Source organism: Lethenteron reissneri, chromosome 66 (assembly GCF_015708825.2).
Source record: "Lethenteron reissneri isolate LAM-NWPU_2019-01 chromosome 66, ASM1570882v1, whole genome shotgun sequence".
Taxonomy (NCBI): domain Eukaryota; kingdom Metazoa; phylum Chordata; class Hyperoartia; order Petromyzontiformes; family Petromyzontidae; genus Lethenteron; species Lethenteron reissneri.
Window position 1 is genome coordinate 119,972 of NC_083844.1, and position 24,388 is coordinate 144,359.

General features: G+C 54.8%; 3 protein-coding genes and 1 pseudogene across 3 annotated transcripts; all 4 read right to left on the reverse strand.

Moving 5' to 3' along the window:
- Positions 1-112: 112 nt before the first annotated feature.
- Positions 113-18,498, reverse strand: LOC133359890 (uncharacterized; annotated as a pseudogene).
- LOC133359766 (histone H1.5-like) lies at positions 479-2,502 on the reverse strand. Its single transcript, XM_061578297.1, has one exon. It carries the CDS (start codon positions 2,051-2,053, stop codon positions 1,391-1,393), a length of 663 nt encoding a protein of 220 aa, XP_061434281.1. The 5' UTR covers positions 2,054-2,502; the 3' UTR covers positions 479-1,390.
- LOC133359776 (histone H2A-like) lies at positions 12,720-15,255 on the reverse strand. The gene is made up of 2 exons (XM_061578306.1): positions 15,144-15,255; positions 12,720-14,014 (listed from the first exon to the last, which is right to left on the reverse strand). The coding sequence occupies exons 1-2, from the start codon at positions 15,212-15,214 to the stop codon at positions 13,606-13,608; spliced, it is 480 nt and encodes a 159-aa protein (XP_061434290.1). The 5' UTR covers positions 15,215-15,255; the 3' UTR covers positions 12,720-13,605.
- Positions 18,499-18,869: 371 nt separating the features above from the next.
- On the reverse strand, positions 18,870-20,408 carry LOC133359765 (histone H1.5-like). The gene has a single exon (XM_061578296.1). The coding sequence runs from the start codon at positions 19,874-19,876 to the stop codon at positions 19,214-19,216; it is 663 nt and encodes a 220-aa protein (XP_061434280.1). The 5' UTR covers positions 19,877-20,408; the 3' UTR covers positions 18,870-19,213.
- Between the last annotated feature and the right edge of the window lie 3,980 nt (positions 20,409-24,388).

Genomic DNA, 24,388 nt, shown 5'->3' on the forward strand with positions numbered 1-24,388 from the left:
CAACAAGCAAACGTCCAGCACGCTCACGAGGACTTGGCGCGCAACAACCCAGGACATGTGCTCCATTCAGAGCGTGTTTGGCAACACTGGCGCAAGCAGTTTCGAAGAGGTGGGTGGCTCTGAAAAGAGCCTTTGGGTTGGCTTAGTGTGCGAGAGATGGGCGCTCAGCCTCCGAAGCCGTAGAGAGTGCGGCCCTGGCGCTTGAGGGCGTAGACCACGTCCATGGCGGTGACGGTCTTGCGCTTGGCGTGCTCCGTGTAGGTGACGGCGTCGCGGATGACGTTCTCAAGGAAGACCTTCAGGACGCCGCGGGTCTCCTCGTAGATGAGGCCCGAGATGCGCTTCACACCGCCGCGGCGAGCGAGGCGGCGGATGGCGGGCTTGGTGATGCCCTGGATGTTGTCGCGCAGCACCTTGCGATGGCGTTTTGCGCCTCCCTTGCCGAGCCCCTTACCGCCTTTACCGCGTCCAGACATTGCGACTACTTGTGACAAAGCTCCTCGCGAGAGACTGCGCGCTCAGCTTGCAGCAGCAGCCGCCTTTATACCCGAAGCGTGGCGACGTCACCGACCACCCCTGCCCTCCGCGATGGCTCCGCCTTAAACCTTCCACCTTTAACCTCTGCGACGAAGAAAACCCTCCACCGTCGTCAATAACACTTCCTTGACATGTATAATATGCGACGTTTTGGGCAATGGCCCTTCTTCGAAGCACTCTGGAATGATATTGGCACACCCGCAGCGAACGCCAGAGGAACGCCATCTGTTGCAAGATTGCACGTAGAGTGAATAATACAATAGTTGAGTGAACGTCACCAACTAGTTCTCCCAAAGTAAGAAAGACATTGCAAACAATGCGATATTTACGTATATAAATTAATTTAATAGAGAAGTTTAGATGGTGCACCGCAATGTTTACAAAACAAAAACAAAGTGAAAAGGCGAGAACGAGCGAATGAAGGCAAATGAGTAAAGCTGTCTGGAATCAATACATTTTTAGACTAAATTCCATATTTGGCACCAGTAGCATGATGACGGAATGAAGAGGTGCAACACATAATCAAAATTGGAGGTTCGTCAAGAATGCATCGATTTTGAATCTGGATTTAGATTAGAATCGCCAGCGAGAATGCTGACGTCGCTGAGATTACTCTGCACTCAGTTCGAGTGAGGGAGCTGCCACCCGCCTCGCCTGTTTGTGATCCCTGCTTTCGGGCTCGATCACTCCCATCACATCAATGCTTAAAACACATCGAGTGGGTGAAATGTTACACAGTTAATTTGAACTAATTGAAGCGCAGCAGCATCTGGTTCACTTTTTTAACGAAGTGGGTGGCTCTGAAAAGAGCCGTTGAGGTGGAGTGAATCGAGCGTCGGTCGTCCCATCGGATTCACTTCTTTGGCGCAGTCTTCTTGGGCTTGGCCGCGGCCTTCTTGGGCTTGGCCACCTTGGGTTTGGCGGCCTTGGCCTTGACGGTCTTGGGCTTAGCGACCTTGGGCTTCGCAGCCTTGGGCTTGGCTGGGCTCTTCGCCGCCTTCTTGGGCTTAACAGCCGACTTCACCTTTTTGGGGCTCTTGGCCGCCTTGGCAGCCGCGGGCTTCTTTGCTTTCTTGGGAGACTTCTTGGGCGCGGTCTTCTTGGCTGCCGCGGGCTTCTTCACCTTCTTGGCTGCCGCGGGCTTTTTAGCTGCGGGCTTTGCCGTTGACGACTTGGGCTTCGCCTTTGCGGCAGCCTTTTCCTTGTTGAGTTTGAAAGAGCCAGACGCGCCGCTGCCCTTCACTTGCGCCACGGCGTCTTTGGCCACGAGCTTCTTGATGGCCAACTTCACGCGGGCATTGTTCTTCTCCACGTCGTATCCTCCGGCAGCAAGCGACTTTTTGAGCGCAGGAAGAGACACGCCGTTCCTCTCCTTGCTGCTGGCCAGAGCCTTGAGGATGAGCTCGGACACGCTGGGGCCGACCTTCTTGGCCTTTGGAGCGGCGCGCTTCTTCTTGGGGCTTTTAGGCGCTGAAGTAGCCGCAGCTGGTGGTTGAGCAGGAGCAGTTTCCGCCATCTCAAGACGTCGCTTTTATTTACCGAAATCAGCGCTCTCACGAATTCGAACCGAGTGTCCTACAGGCCCGAGGATATTATAGAAGCGGCGTACTGAATGCGGACGTCGCTGAGATCATCCAGCACTCAGCTCTAGTGAGGGAGTTGCCAACATACTCACTGTGTTTATCACGCCTGCCTTTGGGCTCGATTACTCCCGTAACGTTCATACTTACATGCATCTAGTTAATACATCATCACGAAGATCACTTCTTTAATGTACGTTACTTATGCAATATACGACAATGCTCACGATATAAATTATAATTCTAAACAAGTGAACAACCAACATTTGGGAGACATTGTTCGGTCAGGGCAAGTGTGGTGCCACAGCGACGGGGCCGCTCTGCCGAGCCAGGGAGCCGCCCGGCTTCCCCCACCGCACTGCCCCCAATCACCCGCCCCACATAAGCACACACCCGCACGCATCCCCCCCCCCCCCCCCCCCCATAGAGCTGGAAGGGAAGGTTACCTGATCGACCGGTTTTTATCCGAGAGACCCTTATCGGGATTAATTCTCACGGTTTCCGGCGATCAGGGAATTGGATGACCTCCCCCGTGCTACGTGGTACCGCGGCGCTGCTGCCGGCCTTAATATGGTGTGGTCGCGGCGTGGGGCATTCGGCCACCGCGGTTGAGGCGCATTTCCCCCCACACACACCCCACGAGTCGACGGGGCAAGCAGGGGAGGCACGGGACAGCATGAATAGCGGGGTCACAGGGGCTGTTGCGCATAGTCATGGAGGGTTGGGATAATTGCGCTTGAGCGCGCAAGCCCCATTGGTAGGAAGGGTAAGGGAGTAATTAGGATTTACGCCTTGCACGCAGCACACTGATTAGCATATCAACAGCGCCTGGGGACTGCCGTGCGCGGGCTTGGGGTGCACGAGCCCATTGTTCAGCGCAGCATCCCCTTTGGGAGGTAGGGAGGATAAATAGAGGAGCGCAGAGGGGAAATCGCTCTCTTACTCCAGCGCCAGGCGACCAGACGCAGCTCGAGCCAGCGACCCGGACGTCCGTGCGACGCACCGAGGCACGCGGTTAACAGAAGGATCAGCGGACCGCCGTGGACACTTAACAGTGAGTAAGAAGGGGAATTAGAATCATAGCCGATAAATAGGGAATAGGTACAGGTTTAGTGGAATAGGCCAGCCTCGTCGACTCACTGATTCAACATCAATTCGCAGGTGGCATATAATAAATCATTAATAGCGAAGCGTGGTCTCGCGTGATCTTGTCGTGCAGTGTGAGCGTGTGGGTGCGCTGTGTGCACAGTGGTTCGCCACGTGAGTGAGCGCTGCGCGGAGCTGAGCGCGCGGGTTGCGTGTGGGAACGCGTGTGGTACTGTGTGTGCGTAAGCTCGCGGCGTGCGTAATCGGCGTACCCCAGGTGCGCGATTGTAACGTGAGCGGCCAGCGCGGCGCAGAGAAGCGCAAGAGTGAGTGCCGTACAGAGCTGTGTGTGGGTGTGCGCGTACGTAATTAACCATGCCTGCTACGCGGACCCGCGGTGGAGTGGAACCCTCGGGCGACGGCTCCCACACCATGGGTGAGGAACTTAGCAGCGGTTCGCTTAGCAGCGGGGGGGCGATTGATGATGCTAGCCCGGCCGTTAGCATTATCGAGGGAGGGATTTCGGGGGCTAGCGACCCCACAAATTGGTGTCAGAAGCGGTACGGACCCCCGCGTTACCTCACGCTAAAATAAGACTAATATTTACCGGCCGGGGGGCCCCTTCGTGGAAGGCATTCGCCCGCAATCTCTTAGGGGCCAAGGAAATTAATGGATGGACGGACGCGCAGGCAGTACGTCAACTTAATATGAATCTTGATGGGCGGGCAGCCGATTTTGTAGAAGCGTTACCCGCGAGCGCACAGACACAGCTAGAGGAGCTGATGCGCCGACTCGATCAGCGTTTTGGCACGCGTGACGAGGAGGAAGCAAAATCGGCCTTAGAGGCGCGCCGGCGCCAACCTGGCGAAGATCTACGTGATTACGCCGAGGATGTGCGCTGAGTTAACAAAGATCGCACGCCCGGGGTACGCAACTGATGTTATTGAGGAACTGGCCGCCGAGAAAATCCAGCGGTACCTGTCTCGCACGGCGTGGTGGCAGCCAGACATGAGCTGCCCACGTCTTCCGTTTAACACCCTTGTCGAGCGCGCACGTAAGTGTGAAAGAATTCACAGCGAACGCGCGCAGCTCCGGGGGCTGGGACGAGAGCGCGCCATTGCGAGCCTGCTCTCGGAAGACGAGGAGGAGGAACAGGAGCTCGCGAGGACGGTAAGGGGCCGGGAAAGAGAGCCTCCAGTGTCCCAGCGAGACAACCCCGGGATGGGTTGCCGGTATACAACGGGTATAAAGGATGTCTCCGGCCAGGTAACCCAGATAGACAACAAGGTAAACCAAGTAGGTGAGAGGGTAACCCAGGTACGCGAGGAAACGAATAAAAATATGACCCAACTGCAATCCTCCGTTGAGACCATCCGATCCGAAATGGGGGACCTACGCGCCACGGTGGGAGGGTTATCTGGGAGGGTAGCCCGACTAGAGGCAGAGGGTGGACAGCGGCGTAATGGGGGGGGAGGGAGCGGACAGGGGACCCGCTACGGAACCGCCCCCCCTCCCCGGGCATGTTATATGTGCGATCGCCGAGGGCATCTAGTGAGGGACTTGTCCTGAAATCACCCGAGCTAGACAGACGCGGGGGTTAAACTCCAACGCCCCCTAGAGAGCGGACCAACTAGGGGTGCAATCGACGCGGTCCCGATACAAATAGACGATAATGAGAATAATGGCGAGCGAGTGATCTCCACACAGGTTCCAGCAACAACGCCCACAGAAACGGTGACTCCTGGCGACTGGCTACGGGAGCTGGTGGCGGGGATCACGGGGGCCACGTCGCTGGTGGAAGGGGAGGTTAACGGAGTGCGTACCCGAATCCTGCTGGACACGGGGGCGGTGGCCTCGCTCGTGAGCGCAGCGCACTGCAGCGCGATCGGGGTCGACGTGCGTCACCTGCAGGCCCCGGACCGCGCGCTGCACACTGCGAGCGGAGCCGGAATGGGGCTGCTGGGGAAAGCCACCCTAGAGGTCCGCATAGGCAGCCAGGTGTGCACGCAGGAGTTCTACGTGTCGAGTGCGTTGTGTCACGAGTGTATCGCAGGCACCGACCTCCTAGAACGGTTGGGACTCAACGTGCAACCCCGCCAGCGATGCGCCACCATGGAGAGCAACGGCGAGCGGATACCGTTCCTGGGACGAGAACCAACGCGCCGCCGCTTTGCACCTGTGGCCGCTATCCTGGCGACGGCAGTCACCATCGGCCCGCTCACCGAGATGCTGGTGCCGGTGGCAACATCCCCCACCGACCCCGCGCTCCGACCATCAGGGGAGGTAATGCTAACTCCTCACCCGGAGTTGGCAAAACGGTATGGGGTTGTGGGATCCGCCACGTTGGTAAACGCAGATGGGGACCGATTGTTTATGCGGATGTTTAACCCCCACAATACCCCCGCGATACTGCGACGGCGCACCCCGATAGCCACAGTACACCCCCTGCACGCACGCCACTCTAACGACTCGGTGTTCGCACTCTGGGCTGAGGACCCCGGTCGTCCTGAGGGTGAGCAGGACCTGGCCTGGCGAGTCGGCCCGACTCCCCGAGCCGAGGTCGTTCCCCTGCTCGACGCGTTACATGTACCATGGGCGGACTTACCTAAGGGAGAGGCCGATCGGCTGCGCGAGTTACTGCGGGAGTATGCCGACGTGTTCAGCGAACACGACTCGGACGTGGGTCGGACCGACCTTGTTAAGCATCAAATTGACACCGGTGCAGCCCGACCCATCAAACTCCCTGCGTACCGAGTGGGCGCACCCGAACGCGCCCAAATCAAAGAGGCAGTTGGGGACATGCTTCGCGATAACATAATTCAGCCCTCGGCGAGCCCCTGGTCAGCCCCGGTGGTACTAGTAACGAAAAAGGATGGGTCAACCCGGTTCTGCGTCGATTACCGTAAACTAAACGCAGTCACGCTCGGCGATGCCTTCCCCATACCTCGCATCGACGACACCTTCGACAGTCTCGCAGGAGCGCGGTATTTTTCCACCCTCGATCTGGCGTCCGGTTACTGGCAGGTGGAGATGACGGAGGAGGATCGGCCAAAAACAGCATTCACCACCCCGATGGGCCTGTTTGAGTTTCGAGTGTTGCCGTTCGGACTCACTAACGCGCCCGCGACGTTCCAGCGGTTGATGGAGTTGGTGATGCGGGGCTTGCAGTGGGAACAGTGCCTGATTTACTTGGACGATGTGATAGTGTTCAGTAGATCTTTGTCTGAGCATTGGTCCAGGCTTCGAGAGGTGTTCCAGCGACTGCGAGCGGCTCATCTCAAGCTCAAGCCACGTAAGTGTTACATCGCACAACGCGAGGTGGGGTACCTCGGGCATCGCGTCAGCGAGGCAGGCGTGCGCACCGATCCGGAGAAGGTACGCGCCGTAGTGGAGTGGCCACGGCCAAGGAATCTGACGGAGATCAGATCATTTTTGGGGCTCGCCACCTATTATCGTCGATTTGTAAAGGGATTCAGCGAGATTGCACGCCCCCTCACCCAACTCACCTCCCCTAAGCACCCCTACCAGTGGACGGGGGCCTGCCAGACGGCCTTCACCACTCTCAAAGACCACCTCACCCACGCCCCCACCCTCGCTTTCCCCGATTTTACCACCGATTTTATTTTGGACACCGACGCCTGCAGCAGCGGGCTGGGCGCGGTGTTGTCACAGGTACAGGATGGGACGGAACGAGTCATCGCGTACGCCAGCCGGACCTTGAGTGGGGCCGAGCTGAACTATTGCGTGACCCGCCAAGAGTTGTACGCCGTGATTTTCGCATGCAAACAGTTCCGGCCGTATTTGTACGGCAGGAGATGTCGCGTACGCACTGACCATTATGCTCTGCAGTTTCTTCTTACATTCAAGGAGCCGCGGGGGCAGATGGCCCGGTGGTTGGCGCAGTTGCAGGAGTACAACCTGCAAATCGAGTATCGGGCTGGCCGGACGCATGCAAACGCGGACGCCTTGTCGAGGCGACCCACGGTGTACGCCGAGACGAGGGCGGAGGAGGCCTGCCCGTGTTTCACGGGGGGACGCTGCCGGCAGGCAACGGACCCCCGAGAGGCCGCGGCCACTGACCCCCCCCCAGCGAGGAGAGAGTGCAGTGTGCGCCACAGAAACCCTCACAGGTGGCACTGAGGATCCCGTCGACCGCCCGGCAAGCGCGGGACCCGCGGCTCGGGACCCGATCGGACGGATCCAGGAGGACGTCGGCTGCGCCTTCCCGGGCCTAAACGACGAGCAGCTGAGACAGACCCAGCAGCGAGATCCGGATCTGGCGGCAGTGGAGGCGGCACTGCGGGAGGAAAAGAGCGCCCTACCAGGACCCTGGAGCGGTTTGTATGCCCGGTTGTGTGTGCGGAACGGAGTGGTACGGGAGTTAACCGAGGCCGGCCAGCCGGGGTGCATCTGTGTTCCTGCCCAGGTGCGACCCCAGCTGCTACGGCTGGTGCATGACCACCCACTCGGGGGCCACGATGGGGAACGACGCACTCGAGAGACCCTGCGTCGCCAGTATCTCTGGCCCAAATTGGCACAAGATGTGGCCGCCTGGGTGCAGGGCTGCCGGGCCTGTCAGCAGTGTGGGCAAAAGCCGGCGAGGTACCAGGTACCCCTGAGGCCGTTCCGAGTCAGTCGGACGAATCAGTTGGTCGGAATCGACCTGCAGGGGCCCTTTCCACGATCCCACCGGGGCAACCGATATATTCTCGTAGCGGTGGAATACTTCACCCGCTACCCCGTGGCGGTGGCTATCCCGGATAAAACAGCCCTTGTAGTGGCCCGGGCCTTCGTGGAAAACTACGTACTTAAGTGCGGGATCCCCGAACGAGTCATTACCGACCAGGGTAGTGAATTCGAGGCCGAACTATTTCAGGCGCTGTGCCGAGAGTTCGGGATCCAGAAGGACCGAACCACGGCGTATCACCCCCAGGCGAACGGGATGGTAGAGAGGATGAACCAGACTCTGGCCGGGAAGCTTAAACGCATGGCGGCCGCGAATCAACAGGACTGGGACGAACACCTTCCCTATGCCCTGTTCGCCTACACCACCGCCGTTCACACCTCTACAGGACAGACCCCGTTCCTAATGATGTTTGGTCGCGAGTCTCGCCTGCCCGCAGATCTGCTGTTCGGTGTTCCTCCGCCGCAACGGGAGGAAGGGAGCCACCCCGTGGAGCACTTGCTGGAGACCCTGCGAGGGGCCAGGGGCCGAGCCTGCCCGCACGGAGAGGCCGCGCACCAGCGGCAAGAGCAGGGCGCCCGACCCCGTATGGAGCCCCCCTTCTACACTGCGGGCTCCGAGGTGTGGCTGTACACTCCCCGCGTCGGTGCCGGACAGGTGGGGAAGCTGACCACCTACTGGCGAGGACCCTGGATTGTGAGACGGCAGATCTCACCATGGACGGTGCTGATTCAGGGAGGAGAGAGGGGCCGGGAGATGGTGGTCAACATCCGCCGACTGAAGCCGTGGCGAGCAGCCCCCGAGGGGGGGAGCCCCGCCGTCCAAGTACCCCGAAACCCCGGGGTCCCCCCACCCCCCGTGCCCGGGGGCCTCGCGCAGTACATGGGCCCCACGGAGCCCCGGGCTCCGAGGGGCCCCGGGCGGGGCCGGGGGCGACGAGGACGGCGACCCTTAAACCCCACCGCCTCTGAGTTTGTTCCCCAGCCCGCAGGTGCCAGAGGCCGAGGGGAGCCGTTGGAATGGAGGAGGAGACCACCGCCGGAGCCCCAGGAGACGGAGCCGCCACCCCCGAGGCCAACCACAAGGGCCGGGCGAATCCCGCGGACCCCGCGGCGATACCTCGTGGGGGCAACCCAGGCGAGGTGCTCAAGTCAACCCGGGACGGGGACTGGCACCCCGGGGGGCTATGTGGTGCCACAAGCGACGGGGCCGCTCTGCCGAGCCAGGGAGCCGCCCGGCTTCCCCCACCGCACTGCCCCCAATCACCCGCCCCACATAAGCACACACCCGCACGCATCCCCCCCCCCCCCCCCCATAGAGCTGGAAGGGAAGGTTACCTGATCGACCGGTTTTTATCCGAGAGACCCTTATCGGGATTAATTCTCACGGTTTCCGGCGATCAGGGAATTGGATGACCTCCCCCGTGCTACGTGGTACCGCGGCGCTGCTGCCGGCCTTAATATGGTGTGGTCGCGGCGTGGGGCATTCGGCCACCGCGGTTGAGGCGCATTTCCCCCCACACACACCCCACGAGTCGACGGGGCAAGCAGGGGAGGCACGGGACAGCATGAATAGCGGGGTCACAGGGGCTGTTGCGCATAGTCATGGGGGGTTGGGATAATTGCGCTGGAGCGCGCAGGGCCCCATTGTTAGGAAGGGTAAGGGAGTAATTAGGATGTACGCCGCCAACGTCGCTCACTGATTAGCATATCAACAGCGCCCGGGGAACCGCCGTGCACGGGCTTGGGGTGCACGAGCCCATTGTTCAGCGCAGCATCCCCTTTGAGGTAGGAAGGATAAATAGAGGAGCGGAGAGGGGAAATCGCCCCTTCTCTCCAGGCCAGCGGACCAGCAGGAGTTCCAGCCAGCGACCCGGACGTCCGTGCGACGCATCGAGGTACGCTGTTAGCGCAGAGAGCAGCGAACCTCCGCGGGCACCAAACAGTGAGTGGGGAGGTAAAGTAGGGTATCGTAAGCCGATAAATAGGGAATAGGTACAGGTTTAGTGGAATAGGCCAGCCTCGTCGACTCACTGATTCAACATCAATTCGCAGGTGGCATATAATAAATCATTAATAGCGAAGCGTGGTCTCGCGTGATCTTGTCGTGCAGTGTGAGCGTGTGGGTGCGCTGTGTGCACAGTGGTTCGCCACGTGAGTGAGCGCTGCACGGAGCTGAGCGCGCGGGTTGCGTGTGGGAACGCGTGTGGTACTGTGTGTGCGTAAGCTCGCGGCGTGCGTAATCGGCGTACCCCAGGTGCGCGATTGTAACGTGAGCGGCCAGCGCGGCGCAGAGAAGCGCAAGAGTGAGTGCCGTACAGAGCTGTGTGTGTGGGTGTGCGCGTACGTAATTAACCATGCCTGCTACGCGGACCCGCGGTGGAGTGGAACCCTCGGGCGACGGCTCCCACACCATGGGTGAGGAACTTAGCAGCGGTTCGCTTAGCAGCGGGGGGGCGATTGATGATGCTAGCCCGGCCGTTAGCATTATCGAGGGAGGGATTTCGGGGGCTAGCGACCCCCACACAAGATATGATGATTGTCGGTTTTCAAAAGTGTTACTGATGAACACTATTTAAAACGCACTCGAATTTTTTGCAAGACAAGATGCTTCAACAGACTACTCATATTTAATTCCAACAAAATATTTTCTATTTAAGTTTTGCCTCGCGCGCTCGCGATTCCTCCTCTCACGCTATGGTGAGGACTGCGCGCCATGTCAATCGTCCCTTGTCACCGAATTTTTAACTGGACGTTTTAATCGAACTTTGAAATGAATAAATTTATGGATTTTCAGATGGACAACAAACTGAAGAAAATTACTCAAAATTAACCGACATTATATGGAAAGTTTAACATTTTACGTGGCAAGAGATGAGTAGCTCACGCACTGCAGAAGGGTCGCGCGCCTTGAAGGCACGGTGCACAATCATCACCACTCAAATTCAACTCAAGTGACTCCGCAGTCGAATGTTTAAAGAAAATATATAATCTTACGTTTAATGCATTGACAGAGTTGATATTCTAGGAGCGCAGGATGGTTCATGCGATGAGTTGTTTTTACTGCAATAAGTAACACGTATTTACTGCACTAAGTAACACGAATGAGTAATCATTGGAAAGATGTTATTAACCATGTAAAAAATATTTAAATACACATATTTGTACCATCTTATTTGACAGGTAATATTATACTTTACCGAGTGTTAACATCCCCAGCGTTTACCAGTACTTTTATGCTTACTATCAGCTAACACCGGCCACAACCCTGAGCTGATGTGCTCATTTGTTCTCTTTTAGCCCCGACACCCCCGCCACTTCCCGGCAACCACATTCAGATAAGCCCCCCTCTTCCCCCCTGATTTGTTATTTTATTATTTATATTGTTTTAGTTATTTATTATTGTTTTACCTACGTGACGTTACCGAAAAAACCTAAGAGTATGAATCATTGCAGTCACGAAAGCTACAAATTTAGAACGAATGCAATAATCATTCGTTCCACGCGCATGTGAAGAGGCGTAGTAGATTGGTTTATGCACTTCTGGTAGGAACGAAGTGGACCAGACTCCAATAGATTATATCGTGCGTCCGTTTGTCCGTCCGTCCGTCCGTGTGTCAACATCGCCCCCTACTGCAAACACTTGGCATGACCCTACAAAAACATTTAGACTCAGTGACGCTATCCTGGCTAACCAAGTGTAGCATTCCCTTATAATTCCCTCAGATAGCTTTTAATTACAATGTTACATTCCCTGATGTTTTTAAATAGCAACATTGACATTTAAAGCTTCAACATAAATAATTAAAACATTTATATTAACAATTAACCCACGGCGGCCTAAGGCCTACAGCTAGGCCTAAAGCCTAGACCTAGGCCTCAAGCTCTCCCTTCGTATAGTTCCCCCGCGTGTGTGAAAGGGAGTAAATGGTTAACAAGGTTACATTCCCTGATGTTTTTTAATAGAAACATTTACATTTAAAGCTTTTACATAAATAATTAAAACATTTATATTAACAATTAACCCACGGCAGCCTAAGGCCTACAGCTAGGCCTAAAGCCTAGACCTAGGCCTCAAGCTCTCCCTTCGTATAGTTCCGTGTGTGTGAAAAGTAAATGTTTAACAATGTTACATTCCCTGATGTTTTTAAATAGCAACATTTACATTTAAAGCTTCAACATAAATAATTAAAACATTTATATTAACAATTAACCCACGGCGGCCTAAGGCCTACAGCTAGGCCTAAAGCCTAGACCTAGGCCTCAAGCTCTCCCTTCGTATAGTTCCCCTGTGTGTGTGAAAGGCAGTAAATATTTAACAATGTTACATTCCCTGATGTTTTTTTAATAGAAACATTTACATTTAAAGCTTTTTCATTAAAAACAACTCCCTACCTCCCCCCCCTCGTCGGCGGCTCTCCAGCCGAGCCAGGCCTGGGAATCTCTCCCCCGCTCGGGGTGTATTGGGCGGGGCTACAGCGGACAGGGGGCGGGGCTACAGCGGCAGGGGGCGGGGCTACAGCGGCAGGGGGCGGGGCTACAGCGGCAGGGGGCCGGGGCTACGCGGCAGGGGGCGGGGCTACAGCGGCAGGAGGCGGGGCTACGCGGCAGGGGGCGGGGCTACAGCGGCAGGGGGCGGGGCTACGCGGGGCTGGGCGGGGACACCGAGATGGGGCGGGGCCACGGGTGGCAGGGCGGGGTTACGCGGGTGGAGGGCGGGGCCACGGGGGCGGAGCGGGAGCCACGGGGGAGCGGGGCGGGGTCAAGCGGTGGGAGGCGGAGCTTAGCGCGATGGAGGGAGGGGCCGTTGGCCAAAAGGGGCGGAGTCTACAGTCGAGAATACAGTACCGGGGGCGAGGAGGCGGGGCTAACAGTGATAGGGGCGTGGCCCACGGCGCTGCATCTCGTGCAGATTGTTACTACTCACTGTGTCTGCTCCAAGCTGCACTCACGTAGGTACATACTTGTGCAATACTATTATTTTTTGCAGAACGGTTACTACTACTTTATTGTTTCTTATGTTCCACTCCGTCTACGTTTCCATCTACTTATTGGCGCCCATTTTTTGCCATTTCATTTTATTATAGCCATTCAATTGTTCGGTCCTACCAGCCCACCCCACAGGGACCTGTTTTCACCAACGCACAGCAATATTCGTTCCAAGACCAACCCCGGGCACACGTCCCACAGCCCCTTTTAACTCCTCAATCTCCGCTCCCAATACACATTCGCGTCCAGCACGCCTGGTCCGGGTGACGTCACTGCCCTTTAACCCCTGACCCCCCCGTCCAGCTCTTATTTCCCGCGCATGTGAAAAAAAATTAAGATTGATTGGTGCGTGTTGTGAGAGCGGAGATGTCGTGTTTTCGTGGTGCGTGGTGCGTGAGGGTGGCTCGCAGATCCCTTGAAGTGCTTGAACCATTCTCCGACTCCTCTTCATATGTAATCTGACCGCTCAAAAAGAGCGAGTTTTATTCTTTAAAAAAACACGATACTTTCTTCCAATAGGCACCTCAATTTATTCTAAACCATGTTCCATGATTGATGCAATGTTGGAATGCAGCATTCGTTTAATTGCGAGCAATTTGGGACGAGGGCAACTCGACGACGGTGTCCTTATTAATAACAAAACCCCTGTGCACGACTGTCCGAGCTCTTTGCAAGCAAGTGGGTGGCTCTGAAAAGAGCCGTTGTTGTGGTGGTAGAGGCGGCGGCGCGTTCACTTCTTTGCCTGAGAGGTCTTCTTGGGCAGCAGCACGGCCTGGATGTTGGGCAGCACACCGCCCTGGGCGATAGTCACGCCGCCCATGAGCTTGTTGAGCTCCTCGTCGTTTCGCACGGCGAGCTGCAGGTGTCGGGGGATGATCCTCGTCTTCTTGTTGTCGCGGGCGGCATTGCCAGCCAGCTCGAGGATCTCGGCAGAAAGGTACTCGAGCACGGCGGCCAGGTAGACGGGTGCTCCAGCGCCGACCCGCTGGGCGTAATTGCCCTTGCGGAGCAGCCTGTGAACGCGACCCACGGGGAACTGCAGGCCGGCGCGGGAAGAGCGGGACTTTGCCTTGGCGCGAGATTTGCCACCGGTCTTGCCGCGTCCAGACATCGTTAAGGGACCTAGGATGCAAAAAGCACTGGAGACAAAGTACGAACGATTTGTGACGTTAACACGCACCACGGGAGCGGCTTTTATAGCGGAGACGAGGATCGTAGAGCGCGCCGCTGCTGATTGGCTCCTCTCGGTCGAGTCCCGCCCTCTCCTTGAGCCACCAATGACAAGCCGGGACGCGAGGATTCGATGTTGACTTTCATTATTTGTATCCATATATGTTTTAATGCGCACACGCATCTTATGAATTAAACAATGCGATACACGTACCTTAATAGGTTCAAGTTTTAAGCATGATAGAGTTAATTTATGGGCGCGTGCTGGCAAGTCAAACTTATAAGCGGATTCCGCAAATATCAATGTATTATTGATTATAATCATCATTTTGAGGGACCGCATTGGTTATAAGAAATCATTGTGATAGCCTTGAGCTCGTGATTGATCGCCCACGTGCCTATACGGTGTATAGATATTTTTCTTTAACCGCCTGTTCGGGCAATGCCTAAAAATATATGTGCGTGAATAATTCAGTCTCAGTTTGCAAAATGTGAACTTCTTATCAGCTCGGGCTTGAAACAGCATAAACCAATATCTTTGGGTTTAATCTATATATATAAAATCGTGAATGTCTGTCTGTCTGTGTGTGGATGTCGGACCATACGCACTTTCATTGGACGCCGGTTGCCCCTGCCAACGCCTAGCGACGGGCTAGCAGTTGCGGGGTGGACGCCATCTTTAATTCCCGTTAAAAATAGGCGCACGCATTAACACGCGACTCTGAGGTAAATTCATCTAAGTTTCACGTCCTCTTTACTCCCCCCCCCACCACAATGTGTGCTATTACTATTATAGGGTCGGTAGATTATTAAATTATAGCGATTACACAGTATTATTGTAGCGCGGTGGGGGGGGGGGGAAACGGCACCCGTACCCAGCGTCAGCCGGGTGGCAAAATCAGGCGAGGCGGGAGGCTCTGCACGGTGCTAGGCCTCCACACCACCACGCGACTCCGAGGTAAAATACATTTCACCAAAATAACTCTTTTGTTGTACATTATGTAAACATGGTTTCACAACGCTTATACACAACACCAACGTGTGATGTTGCAGAATATGAGCGGCGGGGTATAGAAAATGAACTTGATTGTCGCTTACGCCTGACGACTCGTGAGAGCCGTGACCAGCAAACGAAGGTTTCCGGCACCCGAACTTTGAAGGACACACATGGAAGCTTTCTCACGAGTAAGTGGTGGCTCTGAAAAGAGCCTTTGTGTTGTGCTTTGAGGGCCGAGCTGGGCGTTCAAGCGCGCTCGCCACGAATGCGGCGGGCGAGCTGAATGTCCTTGGGCATGATGGTGACGCGCTTGGCGTGGATGGCGCACAGGTTGGTGTCCTCGAAGAGCGCGACAAGGTACGCTTCGCTGGCCTCCTGCAGAGCCATGACAGCGGAGCTCTGGAAGCGCAGGTCGGTCTTGAAGTCCTGCGCGATCTCCCTGACGAGGCGCTGGAAGGGCAGTTTGCGGATGAGCAGCTCGGTGGACTTCTGGTAGCGGCGGATCTCGCGCAGAGCGACGGTGCCGGGCCTGTAGCGGTGAGGCTTCTTGACGCCGCCCGTGGCCGGAGCGCTCTTTCGGGCCGCCTTGGTGGCGAGTTGCTTGCGGGGGGCCTTGCCGCCCGTGGACTTGCGAGCCGTCTGCTTGGTGCGAGCCATGGCTTGGTGAGGGCAAAGATTCTCACAGGCGGGGAGGAGAAGGCGGCTTATGTAGCCCAGAGCGCGCGCTCACTGGTCAGCGGAGTCGTGACGTGCGAAGAAGGGGCGCGTGCTGATTGGTTGGCAGCGTGCAATGATCTCGAGTCGTCAACTCTTCTTCATCAATCTTAATTTTAGAACTTTCGTGACTGCAGTAAATGATTATTTGGTTCTTTCGGTAAAGTCACGTATAAAATAACAAATAATAAATTAAATAATAGCATACGACGTTTCGATTGCAACACAAGCAATCATCATCAGGTATAATGAAATAGCGACATAAAATCGAACCAGAAAAAATTATAGACAGACATATAAGCAGACAGATATCACCAATTTGTTTTTTTTATATACGTGACTTTACCGAAAGAACCAAAGAATAATTCCTGCAGTCACGAAAGCTCCAAAGTTAATACGTAAAATTGTCGGAAAGAGGTGATCACAGGGATAGATATCTATTCTCTTGGCATTGAGATGATGATCATCAATTATACTGCACGAGTCATCCATGCTAGGCGCTTACTTTTACATAGATGCACACGTGCAAAATGTTAGTTCCTGCCCGAAAATACAACCACGAATTAAATATATTGCATTGCAAGGTTTTGGCACCAAATATCCAATGTAATATCTGAATGGGCTGCAGATGAAATCAATGGACAAACAAGTCCAAGAAATGCCTGCTGGTGAACATGATGTGCCATGAATATTGTTATCGCTTTTATTCACGTGGAAACAGGTTAAAATGCGTTCCATCTCTCCATTCCACTCAATGAGCGAACAATGTCCCCGCGTGAACCGGGGCTTTGTTGGAAGTTTCGTTTCGTACTCCTGCTAGGACTGGTACAAGCAGGTTCGGAGAGGTGGGTGGCTCTGAAAAGAGCCTTTGTAATTAATGGTGGAGTCGAGGCTTCACTTGGAGCTTGTGTACTTGGTGACGGCCTTGGTGCCCTCCGACACGGCGTGCTTGGCCAGCTCGCCGGGGAGCAGCAGTCGCACTGCGGTCTGGATCTCCCGAGAAGTGATGGTGGAGCGCTTGTTGTAGTGCGCCAGGCGGGACGCCTCGGAAGCGATGCGCTCGAAGATGTCGTTGACGAACGAGTTCATGATGCTCATTGCCTTGGACGAGATGCCGGTATCGGGGTGCACCTGCTTCATCACCTTGTAGATGTAAATGGCGTAGCTCTCCTTCCTGCGGTGGCGTCGCTTCTTGCCATCCTTGCGCGTAGCCTTGGTCACAGCCTTCTTGGAGCCCTTCTTGGGAGCAGGAACCTTGGCCGGCCCAGCGCTCTTTGATGCGGGAGGATCGGGCATGTCGACGCGTCGTAGGCAGCAGCTTCAGGTCAGAACAGACGGGAAGCGAATGTGGATGTCGCTCGCGCGTTGAGCTCCTTTTATAGGAGGCGAGATGCAAATCAGAGGATCGTAGTGCGCGGCGCTGCTGAGTGGCTCTTTTAGTACCGTCCCTCTCCATCAGCCTCCAATGAGAAACGCGGACGCGATGTTCACTTTAATATCGATTTTACTGCCAAAAGGACTTGTGAATATAACACAATGTAGTGTCCAAACATGTATATTAGTGAATTGCAGCCATGGCATTGCCTTTGTTTTAAAAAGGATGACTGGAAAACCCAATACAGTATATTGTGTTTTGAGCGTGGGTTTTTTTGTTTCTTACGAGGGAATGTTTCACCACTCGTCTAATACGGCGCACGGGCGTTTTATGAACGCAATTTGGAAAAATACAAGCGCTCGGTGGAGAAAAATAACTTCGCTGTTGTGCTGTACAGGTGGAGAGTAGCATTCCGGCACGCTACGTCAATTAGGACGAGTGTGCTGTAAGATTGTGGCGCCAAATGCTCTACGTAATATCGGAATCGGCTGCAGCTGGAAATAATTCACGCAAAATACCAGAAATGGGTACTGTATTAAGGCGTTCAAGAATTACGCCTTGTTAAATGTGACGTGAATATCATGATTTCTTTCATTCATTCATGTGGAAGCAGATGAAGACTCGCCAACTCAACAAGCGAACGTCCAGCACGCTCACAACAACCCAGGACATGTGCTCCATTCAGAGCGTGTTTGGCAACACTGGCGCAAGCAGTTTCGAAGAGGTGGGTGGCTCTGAAAAGAGCCTTTGGGTTGGCTTAGTGTGCGAGAGATGGGCGCTCAGCCTCCGAAGCCGTAGAGAGTGCGGCCCTGGCGCTTGAGGGCGTAGACCACGTCCATGGCGGTGACGGTCTTGCGCTTGGCGTGCTCCGTGTAGGTGACGGCGTCGCGGATGACGTTCTCAAGGAAGACCTTCAGGACGCCGCGGGTCTCCTCGTAGATGAGGCCCGAGATGCGCTTCACACCGCCGCGGCGAGCGAGGCGGCGGATGGCGGGCTTGGTGATGCCCTGGATGTTGTCGCGCAGCACCTTGCGATGGCGTTTTGCGCCTCCCTTGCCGAGCCCCTTACCGCCTTTACCGCGTCCAGACATTGCGACTACTTGTGACAAAGCTCCTCGCGAGAGACTGCGCGCTCAGCTTGCAGCAGCAGCCGCCTTTATACCCGAAGCGTGGCGACGTCACCGACCACCCCTGCCCTCCGCGATGGCTCCGCCTTAAACCTTCCACCTTTAACCTCTGCGACGAAGAAAACCCTCCACCGTCGTCAATAACACTTCCTTGACATGTATAATATGCGACGTTTTGGGCAATGGCCCTTCTTCGAAGCACTCTGGAATGATATTGGCACACCCGCAGCGAACGCCAGAGGAACGCGATCTGTTGCAAGATTGCACGTGGAGTGAATAATCGGTGTAAGGTCTTGTTTTCAAGTGAACAAGATGAACTAACTTTATAATCGTGTGAAGCTTAACGGCTTCCAACACAATAGTTGAGTGAACGTCACCAACTAGTTGTCCCAAAGTAAGAAAGACATTGCAAACAATGCGATATTTACGTATAGTAATTAATTTAATAGAGAAGTTTAGATGGTGCACCGCAATGTTTACAAAACAAAAACAAATTGAAAAGGTCAGAACGCGCGAATGAAGGCAAATTGAGTAAAGCTGTCTGGAATCAATACATTTTTAGACGAAATTCCATATTTGGCACCAGTAACATGATGACGAAATGAAGAGGTGCAACACATAATCAAAATTGGAGGTTCGTCAAGAATGCATCGATTTTGAATCTGGATTTAGATTAGAATCGCCAGCGAGAATGCTGACGTCGCTGAGATTACTCTGCACTCAGTTCGAGTGAGGGAGCTGCCACCCGCCTCGCCTGTGTTTGTGATCCCTGCTTTCGGGCTCGATCACTCCCATCACATCAATGCTTAAAACACATCGAGTGGGTGAAATGTTACACAGTTAATTTGAACTAATTGAAGCGCAGCAGCATCTGGTTCACTTTTTTAACGAAGTGGGTGGCTCTGAAAAGAGCCGTTGAGGTGGAGTGAATCGAGCGTCGGTCGTCCCATCGGATTCACTTCTTTGGCGCAGTCTTCTTGGGCTTGGCCGCGGCCTTCTTGGGCTTGGCCACCTTGGGTTTGGCGGCCTTGGCCTTGACGGTCTTGGGCTTAGCGACCTTGGGCTTCGCAGCCTTGGGCTTGGCTGGGCTCTTCGCCGCCTTCTTGGGCTTAACAGCCGACTTCACCTTTTTGGGGCTCTTGGCCGCCTTGGCAGCCGCGGGCTTCTTTGCTTTCTTGGGAGACTTCTTGGGCGCGGTCTTCTTGGCTGCCGCGGGCTTCTTCACCTTCTTGGCTGCCGCGGGCTTTTTAGCTGCGGGCTTTGCCGTTGACGACTTGGGCTTCGCCTTTGCGGCAGCCTTTTCCTTGTTGAGTTTGAAAGAGCCAGACGCGCCGCTGCCCTTCACTTGCGCCACGGCGTCTTTGGCCACGAGCTTCTTGATGGCCAACTTCACGCGGGCATTGTTCTTCTCCACGTCGTATCCTCCGGCAGCAAGCGACTTTTTGAGCGCAGGAAGAGACACGCCGTTCCTCTCCTTGCTGCTGGCCAGAGCCTTGAGGATGAGCTCGGACACGCTGGGGCCGACCTTCTTGGCCTTTGGAGCGGCGCGCTTCTTCTTGGGGCTTTTAGGCGCTGAAGTAGCCGCAGCTGGTGGTTGAGCAGGAGCAGTTTCCGCCATCTCAAGACGTCGCTTTTATCGCCTCGCCTCTTGGAAACCGAAATCAGCGCTCTCACGAATTCGAACCGAGCGTCCTCCAGGCCCGAGGTTATTATAGAAGGGGCGTACTGAATGCGGACGTCGCTGAGATCATCCAGCACTCAGCTCTAGTGAGGGAGTTGCCACCATACTCACTGTGTTTATCACGCCTGCCTTTGGGCTCGATTACTCCCGCAACGTTCATACTTACATGCATCTAGTTAATACATCATCACGAAGATCACTTCTTTAATGTACGTTACTTATGCAATATACGACAATGCTCACGATATAAATTATAATTCTAAACAAGTGAACAACCAACATTTGGGAGACATTGTTCAGTCAGGGCAAGATATGATGATTGTCGGTTTTCAAAAGTGTTACTGATGAACACTATTTAAAACGCACTCGAATTTTTTGCAAGACAAGATGCTTCAACAGACTACTCATATTTAATTCCAACAAAATATTTTCTATTTAAGTTTTGCCTCGCGCGCTCGCGATTCCTCCTCTCGCGCTATGGTGAGGACTGCGCGCCATGTCTGGTGAGAATAGAGGGGAGTGTGGAGTTCTGGTGAGAATAGAGGGGAGCGTGGAGTTCCGGTGAGAATAGAGGAAAGCGTGGAGTTCTGGTGAGAATAGAGGGGAGTGTGGAGTTCTGGTGAGAATAGAGGGGAGTGTGGAATTCCGGTGAGAATAGAGGGGAGTGTGGAGTTCCGGTGAGAATAGAGGGGAGTGTGGAGTTCCGGTGAGTATAGAGGGGAGTGTGGAGTTCCGGTGGGAATAGAGGGAAGTGTGGAGTTCCGGTGGGAATAGAGGGGAGTGTGGAGTTCTGGTGGAAATAGAGGGGAGTGTGGAGTTCCGGTGGAAATAGAGGGGAGTGTGGAGTTCCGGTGGGAATAGAGGGGAGTGTGGAGTTCTGGTGGGAATAGAGGGGAGTGTGGAGTTTCGGTGAGAATAGAGGGGAGTGAGGAGTTCCGGTTGGAATAGAGGGGAGTGTGGAGTTCTGGTGAGAATAGAGGGGAGTGTGGAGTTCCGATGAGAAAGAGGGGAGGTGTGGAGTTCCGGTGAGAATAGAGGGAGTGTGGAGTTCTGGTGAGAATAGAGGGGAGTGTGGAGTTCCGATGAGAATAGAGGGGAGGTGCGGAGTTCCGGTGGGAATAGAGTGCGGAGCGTGGAAGTTCTGGTGAGAATAGAGGGGAGTGTGGAGGTTCCGGTGGGAAAGAGGGGAAGTGTGGAGTTCCGGTGGGAATAGAGGGGAGTGTGGATTCCGGTGAGAATAGAGGGGAGTGTGGAGTTCCGGTGGGAATAGAGGGGAGTGTGGAGTTCGGTGAGAATAGAGGGGAGTGTGGAGTTCCTGGTGGGAATAGAGGGGAGTGTGGAGTTTCCGGTGAGAATAGAGGGAGTGTGGAGTTCTGGTGGGAAATAGAGGGGAGTGTAGAGTTCTGGGTGAGAATAGAGGGGAGTGTGGAGTTCCGGTGAGAATAGAGGGAGTGTGGAGTTACCGGTGAGAATAGAGGGAGTGTGGAGTTCCGTGGGAAATAGAGGATGTGGCGGTCAGTTTGTGGCGTTCCCGGTGGAATAGAGTGTGGAGTTCCGGTGGAATAGAGGGAGTGTGGCGTTCCGGTGGGAATAGAGGGGAGTGTGGAGTTCCGGTGAGAATAGAGGGGAGTGTGGAGTTTCCGGTGGGAATAGAGGGGAGTGTGGAGTTCCGGTGAGAATAGAGGGGAGTGTGGAGTTCCGGTGGGAAGAGAGGGGAGTGTGGAGTTCCGGTAAGAATAGAGGGGAGTGTGGAGTTCTGGTGGGAATAGAGGGGAGTGTGGAGTTCCGGTGGGATAGAGGGGAGTGTGGAGTTCCGGTGAGAATAGAGGGGAGTGTGGAGTTCCTGGTGGGAATAGAGGGAGTGTGGAGTTCCGGTGGGATAGAGGGGAGTGTGGAGTTCCGGTGGAATAGAAGGGGAGTGTGGAGTTCCCGTGGGAATAGAGGGGAGTGTGGAGTTCCGTGAGAATAGAGGGGAGTGTGGAGTTCTGGTGGGAATAGAGGGAGTGTGAGTTCTGGTGGAATAAAGAGGGGATTGTGGAGTTCCGATGGAATAGAGGGGAGTGTGGGTTCCGGTGGGAATAGAGGGGAGTGTGGAGTTCCGGTGGGAATAGAGGGGAGTGTGGAGTTCTGGTGAGAATAGAGGGGAGTGTGGAGTTCTGGTGGGAATAGAGGGGAGTGTGGAGTTCCGGTGAGAATAGAGGCGAGCGTGGAGTTCCAGTGGGAATAGAGGGGAGTGTGGAGTTCCGGTGAGAATAGAGGGGAGCGTGGAGTTCTGGTGGGAATAGAGGAGAGTGTGGAGTTCCGGTGAGAATAGAGGGGAGGGTGGAGTTCTGGTGGGAATAGAGGGGAGTGTGGAGTTCTGGTGAGAATAGAGGGGAGTGTGGAGTTCTGGTGGGAATAGAGGGGAGTGTGGAGTTCTGGTGGGAATAGAGGGGAGTGTAGAATTCCGGTGAGAATAGAGGGGAGTGTGGAGTTCTGGTGAGAATAGAGGGGAGTGTGGAGTTCTGGTGAGAATAGAGGGGAGTGTGGAGTTCCGGTGAGAATAGAGGGGAGTGTGGAGTTCTGGTGAGAATAGAGGGGAGTGAGGAGTTCTGGTGGGAATAGAGGGGAGTGTAGAATTCCGGTGAGAATAGAGGGGAGTGTGGAGTTCCGGTGGGAATAGAGGGGAGTGTGGAGTTCCGGTGAGAATAGAGGGGAGTGTGGAGTTCTGGTGAGAATAGAGGGGAGTGTGGAGTTCCGATGAGAATAGAGGGGAGTGTGGAGTTTGGTGAGAATAGAGGGGAGTGTGGAGTTCTGGTGAGAATAGAGGGGAGTGTGGAGTTCCGGTGGAATAGAGGGGAGTGTGGAGTTCCGGTGAGAATAGAGGGGAGTGTGGAGTTCCGGTGAGAATAGAGGGGAGTGTGGAGTTCTGGTGAGAATAGAGGGGAGTGTGGAGTTCCGGTGAGAATAGAGGGGAGTGTGGAGTTCTGGTGAGAATAGAGGGGAGTGTGGAGTTCTGGTGAGAATAGAGGGGAGTGTGGAGTTCCGGTGAGAATAGAGGGGAGTGTGGAGTTCTGGTGAGAATAGAGGGGAGTGTGGAGTTCCGTGGAATAGAGGGGAGTGTGGAGTTCCGGTGAGAATAGAGGGGAGTGTGGAGTTCCGGTGAGAATAGAGGGGAGTGTGGAGTTCTGGTGAGAATAGAGGGGAGTGTGGAGTTCCGATGAGAATATAGGGGAGTGTGGAGTTCTGGTGAGAATAGAGGGGAGTGTGGAGTTCTGGTGAGAATAGAGGGGAGTGTGGAGTTCCGGTGAGAATAGAGGGGAGTGTGGAGTTCTGGTGAGAATAGAGGGGAGTGTGGAGTTCCGATGAGAATAGAGGGGAGTGTGGAGTTCCGGTGAGAATAGAGGGGAGTGTGGAGTTCTGGTGAGAATAGAGGGGAGCGTGGAGTTCTGGTGAGAATAGAGGGGAGTGTGGAGTTCTGGTGAGAATAGAGGGGAGTGTGGAGTTCCGGTGGGAATAGAGAAGAGTGTGGAGTTCCGGTGAGAATAGAGGGGAGTGTGGAGTTCCGGTGAGAATAGAGGGGAGTGTGGAGTTCTGGTGAGAATAGAGGGGAGTGTGGAGTTCTGGTGAGAATAGAGGGGAGTGTGGAGTTCCGGTGGGAATAGAGGGGAGTGTGGAGTTCCGGTGAGAATAGAGGGGAGTGTGGAGTTCCGGTGAGAATAGAGGGGAGTGTGGAGTTCTGGTGAGAATAGAGGGGAGTGTGGAGTTCCGATGAGAATAGAGGGGAGTGTGGAGTTCTGGTGAGAATAGAGGGGAGTGTGGAGTTCTGGTGAGAATAGAGGGGAGTGTGGAGTTCTGGTGAGAATAGAGGGGAGTGTGGAGTTCCGGTGAGAATAGAGGGGAGTGTGGAGTTCTGGTGAGAATAGAGGGGAGTGTGGAGTTCCGGTGGGAATAGAGGGGAGTGTGGAGTTCCGGTGAGAATAGAGGGGAGTGTGGAGTTCCGGTGAGAATAGAGGGGAGTGTGGAGTTCTGGTGAGAATAGAGGGGAGTGTGGAGTTCCGATGAGAATATAGGGGAGTGTGGAGTTCTGGTGAGAATAGAGGGGAGTGTGGAGTTCTGGTGAGAATAGAGGGGAGTGTGGAGTTCCGGTGAGAATAGAGGGGAGTGTGGAGTTCTGGTGAGAATAGAGGGGAGTGTGGAGTTCCGATGAGAATAGAGGGGAGTGTGGAGTTCGGTGAGAATAGAGGGGAGTGTGGAGTTCTGGTGAGAATAGAGGGGAGTGTGGAGTTCCAGATGAGAATAGAGGGGAGTGCGGAGTTCCGGTGGGAATAGAGGGGAGCGTGGAGTTCTGGTGAGAATAGAGGGGAGTGATGGAGTTCGGTGGGAATAGAGGGGAGTGTGGAGTTCCGGTGGGAATAGAGGGGAGTGTGGAGTTCCGGTGAGAATAGAGAGGGAGGTGTGGAGTTCCGG